This window comes from Poecilia mexicana, unplaced genomic scaffold (genome assembly GCF_051168715.1).
Source record: "Poecilia mexicana isolate PSO_F unplaced genomic scaffold, ASM5116871v1 scaffold_15, whole genome shotgun sequence".
NCBI classification, from domain to species: Eukaryota; Metazoa; Chordata; class Actinopteri; order Cyprinodontiformes; family Poeciliidae; genus Poecilia; species Poecilia mexicana.
The window spans coordinates 23,378,618-23,389,810 of NW_028263384.1; the positions used below are offsets into that span (position 1 = coordinate 23,378,618).

Genomic DNA, 11,193 nt, shown 5'->3' on the forward strand with positions numbered 1-11,193 from the left:
ATAAAAATTGTAAATGAAACTCTATTGACTTATTTTATATGCGAACATCAATTAAAAAGGAGACATATTAGAAAACCTAGTGCAGTTTCTTCCACAGTGAGATTCTGACACTGGGAAGAGGTTGCTGGTTTCTCATAGTCTGGTTGCAAACTTTGGGCCAGCAGGTATCAATCAGTTATTTTTGGTGCCATAACTGATGGTAGATTATCATAACTAATTACCAACTGATAGGATTACCAGAATGTTTTTTTTAAATTTGCTGAATCACAAAATGATATTAGCATGCCTTTAGACAGTCTGGTTTGAATTAACTGGAGATGAACCTAGTATTTCAAGGCAATGTACTGCTTCCTTGTGATGCAATATGGAATAATTACAATAAATCAGCACAAATATCTGGAAGAGAACTCAAGACCGGGAAGTCAGCCAGTTTTCAGCACCATTGTAAAAGTTATGTACTGCAGGCAGCAGAAACATGTTATGTGGGAGTTTTGTTGCAGGAGGCACTGGTGCACTTAAAATGTCTCTAGGATTGCCATTTAAGTTTGAATGTTGTTCATCCTGGGCTACCTGTTTAAAGGCCACACTCAACTTTTCAAGCGGCTTCCATGTCCATTCGGCCACTCTAGGGCAAAAATCAGATTGTTTGCATTGTTTTCCTGTTTTGTTTTGTTTTGTTTTTATTTTATTGAAACCATTGTTGCCTATCCAGCTCAATTGCCGTGGTTACAGTCACTAGATGGTGCTAAAGGAGAATCTGTTGGGACAGATAGCTGGTGTTTATTTTTAATTTGCTGAACTGTTGTCATGGTAAACAAACATTTCCCTTGCCAGATTGCAATCAGTTTCTCTTCTGAGTTTTTTTTTTTTGTCAGATCATGGAGACTAAAGTAACAGGTAAAGTCTTTATATGCAGATTTGTCGAGTTACATCATTTAAAAACACATTTCCTGGGATATTGACTGAGATTAATTCCCACTTTGTTGTACCAAAAAGTTGATAACCTATGTTAGAACTAATTAAATGTCCTCGGCATTGTAGCTCCTCCTGGGTGTTATCAGAAGAATAAATCCATCCTACACAGCGAGAGATCAGGTGATCTGATAATCTCCTCCTGAGCTCCACATGCAGGGCAGACGCTCAGCTCAGCAGCCTTCCTGAGCAGAAGAGGCTTTCAACCAGGTTAAACTTTTACAATGGAGGAACTGAGGTCTAGTTCACCTGCTCTCTGTCTGGATCTGAACCACTCTGAACCGCCTGGAGCTGGTAAGAGCAGCTACGTCATAACAAGTCCCCACTCGCTGGAGTCCAGGACTCAGCCAGGTATTAAACCGGTTCAGCTGCTAATTAGGTCTCTGAACGAGCTGATTGCAGGGCAGCAGGCTGCGCCTTATGAGGCCATGAGGACTCTGCATGAATCCTATGAGAAGGAACGATCGAAGCTTTTCCCTATGCCTGTGTGGAGCAAGGAGCAGGGGAGAATTATTCAACCCGGAAGGAGCAGATGGCCGAGAAGTAATGCAGCCTCGAGCTATGAAGTTGTAAAGAAGGTGAAGAATCACTCAGCAGAGCCAGCTGTCTATGCAGACCTTTGCTTCAAAGCAAAATCCTGTTCCTCTGTTTCTCCAAAGAGAGACCCAGAGAGGAGCACAATCAGCAGCTTCAGTCTGGGAGATCTGAGATACTCTCCGTCTGCTGAGAGGAAACTGCAGAAGATCACCTCAGAAATCAAGAGGAAGACATGCATCACCGTGCCAGAGAGGGATCGCAAGATAGCAGCTCTGATGCTGGCCAAGCATCAGGAGGAGCAGGAGCGCCTGAAGCTCTGTCTGCAGGAGGAACAGGAACGGCAGGAGGCCCGCAGGAAGGAGGAGGCCAGGCAGGCCCAAGCAGAGAAAGAACGAAGGAGGAGGCTTAAGCAGAGGATGAAACACTGGCACAAGGAGCTGGAGGCCCGCAGGAGGCTGAGGCTGCGGCTGGAGCACGAGAAAGCAGCACAGCTCCAGCAGGAGATGCTGCTCCAGGAGAACCGATGGAGAAAGCTGAAGGAAGTGGTTGAGGTACAACGCAGAGAGAAGCTGGAGGCTGCTCTGAAACAGACAGAGGAACGTAAAAAATACCAGGAGAGACTGCTTAGGGAGAAGATGGAGCTGGAGAAAAGGGAGCTTGAGAAGGAGAAGCAGGCGGCAGAAGCGAAGGAGGAGAAGGCCTGGAGGACCAGAGAGCTGCAGGAGAAGAGGGAGCGGAAACGGCTGCAGGAGGAGAATCACAGAGAGATGCTGCGTCACATCCTGCTTAAGAGGCATGCGGAGCAGAAGATGGCGGAAGACGAAGCACAGAAGAGGAACTTGCTGGAGAAGAAGCTGCAGCGTTCCTCCGAGAAACGAGCCCGAGCTGCGGAGGCACAGCACAGGCGGCTGCGGGAGCGAGCTGCACGGCAGGATGTCCAGCTCCAAAGAGCACAGCTGAGGGCCAAGCTGCAGAGGGTCCAGGAGCTCAAGCACAAGCAGATCCTGGTCCAGCAGAGCCAGCGTCGCATGGAGAGAGCCGCCGAGAACGCCTCGGCGCTGCGCAGGAGCCGCTCTCAGCAGAGACGAGAACGAAGCAGACACAGACAGGTCTGCCACCAGCAGCTGAGTGAGAAGATCCAGAGAGAGGAGGAGGCCAGCAGGAGGCTCAGAGAGAACTACATCTGCGTGAAGGAGGGGAAGAGGGAGAGGCTGCAAAAAGTGAGGGAGCAGATTCAGGAGGAGGCGCGGAGGCTGGTGCAGGCCTCCTTTCACTTGAGGGACAGGGTCAGGCAGCAGACACACAGCCGGACCTTCCACCAGATGGCCCTGGAGGCTCAGCTGACTGCCTCCATGAGCAGAATTAAACTCTAAAACAACTCAGGTTTTTTTTTTTCTTAGATATTTAATTATTTCTTTACAGCACATTTAAGTTCTAAGTGCTGCATCATTGTAAAGTGAAAGGAATTGTTTCCAAAACAATTTTTGAAGAAAAACATCCAAATTGTGGGATGTACATGTTGCCAACCCCTTTACTCTGCTACACCTGAATAAAATCCACTCTTAAGTGCCTCAAAAAAAAACCAAAAAAAAAAACGCTTCATCTTTACTGAATTTATTCTCAGTATGGAACACTATGTTTGAACTGCAAACACGGCCGAACATCAAACCTGAGATCAGGCAACGAGGGCATTTCTTCAGGTTTTTATAAATCACAACTTTTTCCATGAAGGATTTTAAACTTTTATCACTAGTTAAGGTGAGATGGTTTCTGACAATTTAGTGACTTTTTACGGCAGTGAAAAAGCAAATATTTCAAATTTTTCTGGATTTAAAATCCTTCCTCCTGGGGATAAAACCAGGGTTGGGATAGACACAGGATGCTGTTAACAATGAACTTCTTTGGAAACTCTGCTGCCGCATCCCAGAAAATATCCTTTTGTATTAGACTAGAGGTCTGCAACCTTTACGATTCGAAGAGTCATTTCTACCCTTAGTGCAGATAAATAAAACTTGCCTCACTGCAGCCTTATCCTTCTGTAGAAATCAGATAAACTTCCTTTCTGTAACAACTAGTTAAGAGAAAGGATTTCTATGCAGTGTAGCCATTTGAGATGAATATTTTATAACTTGGGTTTCTACATGGAAAATGTTAAACACTTACTGAGTCATAGAAATACCAACATTTACTTTTTCAGTCTGCTTATAAAATGTAACAAAATATCCTTCAAGTTATATTTGATTAGTCCACATTGTGTCTCACTTTGTTTGACCTATTTATTCATTTACCTGCGACATTTATGCCTGTTAAAATCATAAATATTCAAAATGAGAGCCAGCATCTTCACTGTAGGTCAATCTCAAGGCTGCATTTAGATTTTGCAAAGAAAACTTGAAACTAGAGAGAAGGTTCGACTTCCAGCAGAACGACAGTAAACATAAAGTCGGAGCTGCACTGGAAAGGGTCAGATCAAAGTACTGAATATGTTACAATGGCCCTGTCAAAGTCCAGACCTAAACCCAACTTTAACGCTCAACTTACAGTCTGAATGAGCTCGAACTCTTTTCAACGAACATCTTTTTTTTTCTCTCTAGTTTTCAGATGTGCACAGGTGGTACAGACAGATATAAGAAACAGATGCTGCTTTTATTTGTAAAAAAGAAAAAAACTGAACTGTTTTTCACTTCACAAATGCTACTTTGTGCTAGTAAGTGGAATTAAAATACACTAAAGTTTGTGTTTGTAACTAGTGAGAACAGAAACAGGTCAAGTGACACGGTGAACTTTTTTTTTTTACAAGTCCCGCAAGTCCATAGTTTACCAGCTTGAGGGTATTTCTGCTAGTTTGGATCAAAACAGTGTAATTCAGGTCAGCTAGAGGGTAGAATACAGAGTTACAAAACCTTCAGAAAAGTGTGTTTTCTTTGTCAACACCATCTATGAACTCTATCTATGAACTCAATTTGGGCCGCAAAGATGCGCAGGATTCCAGGGATACTTTCTGAGGAATTACAGGAAATAACTCACATGGGGGAAATCTCTATTTATCATGTAATCACAGTAGAAGTTCCTGCTTGTTTTCATATTTACCTTCAGCAACTATGTGAAGGTTGTTTTTTTTTTACTCTGTTTTGAAAAGGTCAAGGCAAGCATGAGTCCAGTTTTACGCAAACCCTTTCCACTCACTCAGCCAACAGATGTGTCACAGTAGCTGTTAGTCAGCAGAGTTGAGTTCTTCCACCATTAGAGAATTAAAGAGTTTATTTTTTTTTCTTTTCTTTTATAGACACTGGGTGCATGAATGCTGACAGGAAGGCCATAAAACAACGCTCACAGTGCAAATATAAAGAAATAAAAGTTAATGTTTCACCAGCCATCGTAATGCACACTTTACTGAATAATCTGACGTCGTCTTGCTGTTGCAGTCTCTCACTGCAGGCTTTCGTTTGAGGTTAAAACAGGAGAAATCCAGCTAAGCTACATGATAATCATGTTCCTTCACGTAAATGGAAACTATTAGCCACATTGCTGTAAAGGTTTATAACAACGTTTTATTACTTTAGTGATAGTATATGGATATGTTCAATACATTTTAAAGAATAACAGAATGTGAGCAAATTTCATGCCTTAATATTTTTTTTATGTATTTTTATTTTAAACTTTGCTTAATGTATTTTAATCCTGATGCAGCCATATTTGTTAGCACCCCCAGTAAAAAGGCAGCATATCACACACACACACAAAAAAAACTTGAATCTCCAGTGGAGAAAAAAACTCAAGAGTTAATTATTGTTTTATAGGAAATTACAGGCAGGCAGTTGTTTGTAATCCTAACAACTGAAACTAATTTTTTTTTTTAATTTACAGTTTATTTTTATTTTAAATTGTTTGGATTACAGTTTCAAATGATGTGTCTCCAGCACACATTGTAAAAGCTTGCCATGTCCATATAAAAAGAATCAAAATGGCTTAAGTAAATTAGTAAAGCACTGCATCAAAATACATAAAAGCCTATCTAAAATTAACATTTTTATTACTTCATAATTAAAAACAATTTTTTTGTTCCATCTGTTGTTTTGATCAGTTATGATCAGTAGCCACAGAGCTGCTGTGGAGGGTTCAGGACCCACAGTGGGCTCCTGAGCTGCAGGTTCCAGATCCCTGCTCTATAACATCATCTCCTCTGGTCTACATGCCAGAAAAAAAACAACATATTTTCTATCCTACCATCACAATCATAAAGGAGTAGAGCCAGAGGCACTTGGACTTTAAATGGAAATCTGTGTTTTGGTCATATGACACTAAGGGCAAAGCTTTCAAGTAATAACCGCTACATAAAAATATGTAGAAAAGTATGAAAGTTCACAGTGGAGGATATGTGATGCTGTGAGCATTTTCTCTTCTAAAGACCCTGGGAACCTTCTGAAGAATGAATGTCAAATGAACTCATTTGAACATCTGAACATTTTAGATAAAATCAACCTGTCTTTACGTCCATCTTAGCTGAAGAGAAGAGAGCAGAATCCATGACTCCGAACTCTGGATGATCTAGATCAGGTCGGCAGCCTTTGCAACCTTAATAGACTTTTTTTTTTTCCTTTTCTTCAGCTAAACAAAGTTTGTTTAAAGTTACAAAAGAAACACAACTCTAAAACAAATAGCTTATTTTTTAAGACATCTATGACAGAGAAATTCAAATTAAGAGAAATTGTGCACAAAGGAAAAATCCTTCTCTGTAGGATCAGACCTTGTTATAGGAGACAAAGAACCGTCTTATGGGTGAAATGCGGTTGTACAATGGAGTAACAACAGAATTTTATCACCAAAGATTTTGCTGAACAGGTGTACTCCAATTCCAGATCAGATTTTAATAAACTTGTCAGTGTTAAATTAAAGGTGTTGCAGTTTATTTTAATGATTATTGCACATTTTAAATAGAGACAGCTTTATAGAGTCAAAACTTTAAAATACACTCTTAAAAATAAATCAGACATCCACTGTTGAAAACTATAAGTTATGAAATAATATGGCTCTAATGTAGTTCAGGCGTCACATTTGGCATTTCGGCTAAGAAAAGAAATAAAAGACAAGTTTGTTTCTGAGGAACCATGAGGAGGAATGTTTCTCTCCAATTCTCCAATTTGCCCCTTTTCCTGTCAAACTCTTAAAAATAAACACAAAACTAGTACAAACTGTGCAAACTAGATCGCATACTGTGCACATGACAGTATCAAATTATTATCTTGTTCTTCCTGTAAATCTACCCTCCTGATCACGGTTTCGTTTTTCAAGAAAATTATACATCTTTGTAACACATAACAAATGTCCCTCTTTTTGTTTACTTGTGCTGGAAACTCAGCTGAAGGATAGCGACGTATAAAATATCCAAGTCCTTTCAAAACCTGAAAAGCTTTGTTGATCCAAGAACAATGGCAGTGCTCAAGGGTTGGGCTAGTCTGAATCAGGAGCGCGCCCATGAGGAACAACCTACCGCTGAGATACGTGGGGACGGGTTTTCATTCACTCTGTCTTCACTGCAAAAATACTACATTTTACCAAGTATTTTTGGTCTAGTTTCTACTGGAAATAATATCTTAGTACATTTGAACTAACTAACTTACAAGTAACCTTTAAGCACAATAAACGAACTTATTTTCAGTCAATAACTCCATAATACCAGTGGAAAGTACTAGATATAACTAGACGTTTAAATGTTTTGTTCAACTGGCAGTACTTTTCCATCGATATTAAGAAATTACTGAATTAAAACCACCTCCCATACCTTGCTCTAAAGTCACCTGTACGTCAGTTTTGTCTTATTTCAAGTGTAAAATAAGATATTTGCACTAGAAACTAGACCAAAGAATACTTGGCAAGATTTTGTTTTGGAAGTGTTATTCTGCATCGTTCGCAGTAAACACTCCGTCAGTCATCGTGCAAGCTGAGGGCCAATATGACCGGGAGCCCCACGCCAAGGATGAGGGTGAGGCTCTCCAGGAGACCCAGATATCTCGCCTTGTGGGTTTCTGCTCCCGTTTCCTCCTGCAGGTTAGAGAAGGGTTCTGCTGCGCTGCTGCTGCTGATCTCAGGGAGAACGTGCACCGTGGCAACATAAAGGAAAGTCCCTGCCGAGAACAGCATTCCCACTCCGGTTGCACTCAGCTGGTTATGAGAGGAACTTCCAGTCTGTTGACAAACACACACACACACACACACACAGATGCACGTAACGGGTCAGAAGCAGACAGCAGAGACTGACAGGGTTATCAATGTGAAGGATGTGTGCTCTCCCACCGCCTGCAGTATGAAGTAAGTGCTGATAGCGACTATGGGCGCTGCTGCTGAGAAGGTCAGTAAATGTCCCTGAATGTCTTTCTTCTCAAGGCCTGCGTGCATCAGGAAGGAAACCAAACCAAAAGCAGCAGGAGCCTGTGAGTCAACAACCCCCCGCCAAAAAAAACAAAAACACAGATGCCATCAGTTCTGTCACATCTTGTTAAATATGTCTACATCTTCATCCAGCTGACAATTTCTCTCACCTTGTGTAGAATGACCGCAAAAAATACAATCACTTGCACGGTCGCTTGACCCGTGGCGACGGCAGCGCCCAGAGCAAATCCATCGGCTGGACGCAAGAAGAGTCATTATTGTTGTTATAAATCACAGCCAATATTTTAGAAAGTGGATAATGTGATTTTATAACGTGCACTAATGTGGGTTTAACTGATAGCTCAGCAAATGTTTGTTTAAGCAATTTGGAATCAAAGCCTCTGAGCCACGCTAAATAAGACTGAGATCTCACAGAGCGCAGGAATCCCATGATAAGTCACATGAAGGAATGAATAAGTGGGTTTGGTTGGACATTTTTCATGCTTTTGTCCCCAATTTCCTTTTGCAGCTTAAGCAAACACAAACCAGCAGATGAAGTGGTTTGCAACACATTTTTGTCAGAGTACAACCACAAACTGCAATTCGTTTTATTCAGATTTTAAGTGATGGTCCAATACAGAGCAGTGTGGATGATTTTCAGATGTGTCTTGATTGGCCCTAAAATTGTTTCATATTCTGTTTTCAAAGGACAGATTGAATTGTGCTCCATGTTATTGCTGTCGTGTATTTCTTGGCCTTCAATATGCTGCCGGTTTATTAATATTCTCTGAAAAATACGTTACACCTTCATATAGCAGCTGGATTTATACAGTGACAAAATTACAAACAAACAGACTGAATGCATTTGGTTACACTGAATTTTATTTAGGGGTGCAGATTTTTCTTTTTTTCATCCACCCCAGAAATATGCCCTACTTTGTTTTGCTCTGACTATCACATAACTTCCCAATAAAATACACTGAAGTTTTTATTTTGCAAAATAAAATAAAAAAACTTTAAGAAATATGAATACTTCTGAAAGTGAATGTCCAGAGGATATTTGATGGACATACCTGCAGCATGGATAACCAGCCCCAGAGTGGCTGTGATGTGTTTATTATTCAACAAATGTGCTGCTTGACCTGAAACCAAACGTGTTTAAATCATCAGCATACGAATGGTAAGCTTGATATAAAAAATGAAGCTTAAAGTGAAAGTTATTTAAACTCGCCGTGCGTGGAAATGTATCCTCCAATCTGATCAACAACAAACATGAAGGTAAACCCGAACGTCAAAGACACGCTGATATAAAAGCGAGGTGGGGCGCTTCCCTTTGTGGAAGGCGCAGTGTTTTCACTGGCATTCGGGCCGGATGGAGCATCAGAGGAGGACTCTGCAAAGAGAAGACGAAGTCGAGAGGAAGGGACAACAAAGCAGGCGAGGACACGTTCAGACAACTGAGCCTGCTTTCAGCTATGATTTCAATGGTTTACGATGAAACACTCATGCAAATTTGGTGGGAGCAGACGGACTGAATCACATCACATCTGTTGTCAAGACAACTAGGGACAGAGAAGGTGGAGTGGTGCAAGTCAGCTTCTTTAAATTTCAAACAGTGAGCTCACCTCTCCACGAATCCTCCAGTAAGCCCACACCCTCCGGGATGGTGATGGCCAGCGCTGTCCCGCACAGCAGACCCGCCCCCAAGATGGACACAAACTGCAGGCTTTTCTGTCAGGAGTAAAGGGCAAAATTCAAATACACTCAGTTGTTTTCCAATCAAAAATCTAATATAGTCTATTGAAACATCAGGTCAGGTTTAAGTTAGCTATAGCTAATATCCACAAATATCTGAGACCCATCTAAAACATTAGTAACAGCCCAATCTAATAGTTCAGAAGCTAATATCTACAGTTTTTTTTTTTATTTCAGCCTTAGGAGTGCAGCCAATCAGCACATTGGAAAATGAATGGCGCTGCTGGATTGGTTGCTTTGCATGCGTCAGCCAATAATGTGTCAAGTATTTTGCATCCCAAGCTGCATTTTCTTTTGAATATTTCAGACATGCTCTACTGAAAAATCTGAAAATAGGTGGGGTTTTCTGCAAATAATTTGGAGTCACATTCCGCAAAATATCTGCAAAATGGCGAATCTGCAAATACAAAGTAAATTTGGTTGCATGAAGCAGTAAACCCTCACCATCAGTGCAAGAACAAAATAGCCCTAAATACCCAACTTGGAAACAATTAAGCACTGTGTTGCCGTGGTGGCTGATGGCTTAGTCACTTCCTGATTAGGGCTCCACTTAATCTTTGACCGGCCCTGGAAGACCATCATCGCTATGAACTATATTAGAGGACTTATTTAAACCAACCGTGATAAATCTGCCTGATGACCTTGTTTAACGAGGAAGTTAAAGTCATACTTACCTCAGAGAGTCGGAACAACAGTGGGATGAATCCTAGTAGGAAGGTGCCCACAAACATCGCTACAGATATACAAGTAATAGTCAGTCCCTCGTCCATGGCGACGGAATTTTCCTACAAATTCTAACTCCGTTAGCCGAGTCTCATTTCATGTCATCAGATCAGGTTGTTCTGAAAACTGAAAGTCTGCTCTCATTGTTTCACCGTAACTTCATTTGTTTACTTCAGGAGATAGAAAGACGGCGCTGCGGGTTTCCACGTCGCACCTCCGTCTCCCTGTCCCTCCTCCAGGAGAACCTCCTTCACCGCCACAGCCAGCCTCCACAGACCATCTCATACAACCAAAGAGAAACAGCCCGTGGTTGCTCATCTCCCACCTCTAAACAAGGGCTGAGGTCTAACCGCACCTCACTCGGTTTCACTATGCGCGATGGTAAGCTGTATTACGGTATCCTCGCTTAGCCGCTTTCAAAATAAAAGCTTACTTCCGGTACATCTTTGTCACACTGAAATATTAATTTATCTTGACCCTGACAGATTAAGATAAAAAAAAATTAATAAAGTAATTAATTTCTGATAGGAAATAAAAAAGGAAACTCTTTAAAATATAATAAAATTATATGTGAGAACACCATCCCACCACATATACAAAAAGGGTATACATTTTTTTACATTCAATGTAATTCAAAAATACCTCATTAACTCCAGTGAAAAATTAAATGTGTTGTAATTCAGGCAAATTTCTTCAAAACTATTGTAGATGCCAATGGCTGAGAGCAGGTAGGGTCACAGCCAGGGACAAAGTGTCCTCACTTCAATAAAACCAGGATGACTAAAAGCTGACATCAGTAACCATTTAGGACAACAACATTGTTTTGTTCTTTTCTAA

At 41.1% G+C, this 11,193-nt stretch overlaps 2 protein-coding genes across 2 annotated transcripts; one reads left to right on the forward strand and one right to left on the reverse strand.

The window, feature by feature from the left end:
- Nucleotides 1-109: 109 nt before the first annotated feature.
- Nucleotides 110-3,318, forward strand: LOC106929415 (uncharacterized). The gene has a single exon (XM_088012921.1). The coding sequence runs from the start codon at nucleotides 1,197-1,199 to the stop codon at nucleotides 2,880-2,882; it is 1,686 nt and encodes a 561-aa protein (XP_087869047.1). The 5' UTR covers nucleotides 110-1,196; the 3' UTR covers nucleotides 2,883-3,318.
- A 3,039-nt stretch (nucleotides 3,319-6,357) lies between these two features.
- unm_sa35587 (un-named sa35587) lies at nucleotides 6,358-10,736 on the reverse strand. The gene is made up of 7 exons (XM_015006369.2): nucleotides 10,308-10,736; nucleotides 9,504-9,609; nucleotides 9,110-9,271; nucleotides 8,952-9,020; nucleotides 8,049-8,134; nucleotides 7,804-7,938; nucleotides 6,358-7,695 (listed from the first exon to the last, which is right to left on the reverse strand). Exons 1-7 carry the CDS (start codon nucleotides 10,401-10,403, stop codon nucleotides 7,435-7,437), a joined length of 915 nt encoding a protein of 304 aa, XP_014861855.1. The 5' UTR covers nucleotides 10,404-10,736; the 3' UTR covers nucleotides 6,358-7,434.
- Between the last annotated feature and the right edge of the window lie 457 nt (nucleotides 10,737-11,193).

What these genes read in the sequence shown, in the direction of transcription:
- unm_sa35587 (XM_015006369.2), bottom strand. Translation starts at nt 10,403, where the DNA reads ATGGACGAGGGACTGACTATTACTTGTATATCTGTAGCGATGTTTGTG. An exon ending in TTGCGGTCATTCTACACAAG is followed by an intron (nt 7,939 to 8,048) that starts GTGAGAGAAATT and finishes GTTGACTCACAG; the next exon opens with GCTCCTGCTGCTTTTGGTTT. An exon ending in CTTACTTCATACTGCAGGCG is followed by an intron (nt 7,696 to 7,803) that starts GTGGGAGAGCAC and finishes GTTTGTCAACAG; the next exon opens with ACTGGAAGTTCCTCTCATAA.
- LOC106929415 (XM_088012921.1), top strand. Translation starts at nt 1,197, where the DNA reads ATGGAGGAACTGAGGTCTAGTTCACCTGCTCTCTGTCTGGATCTGAAC.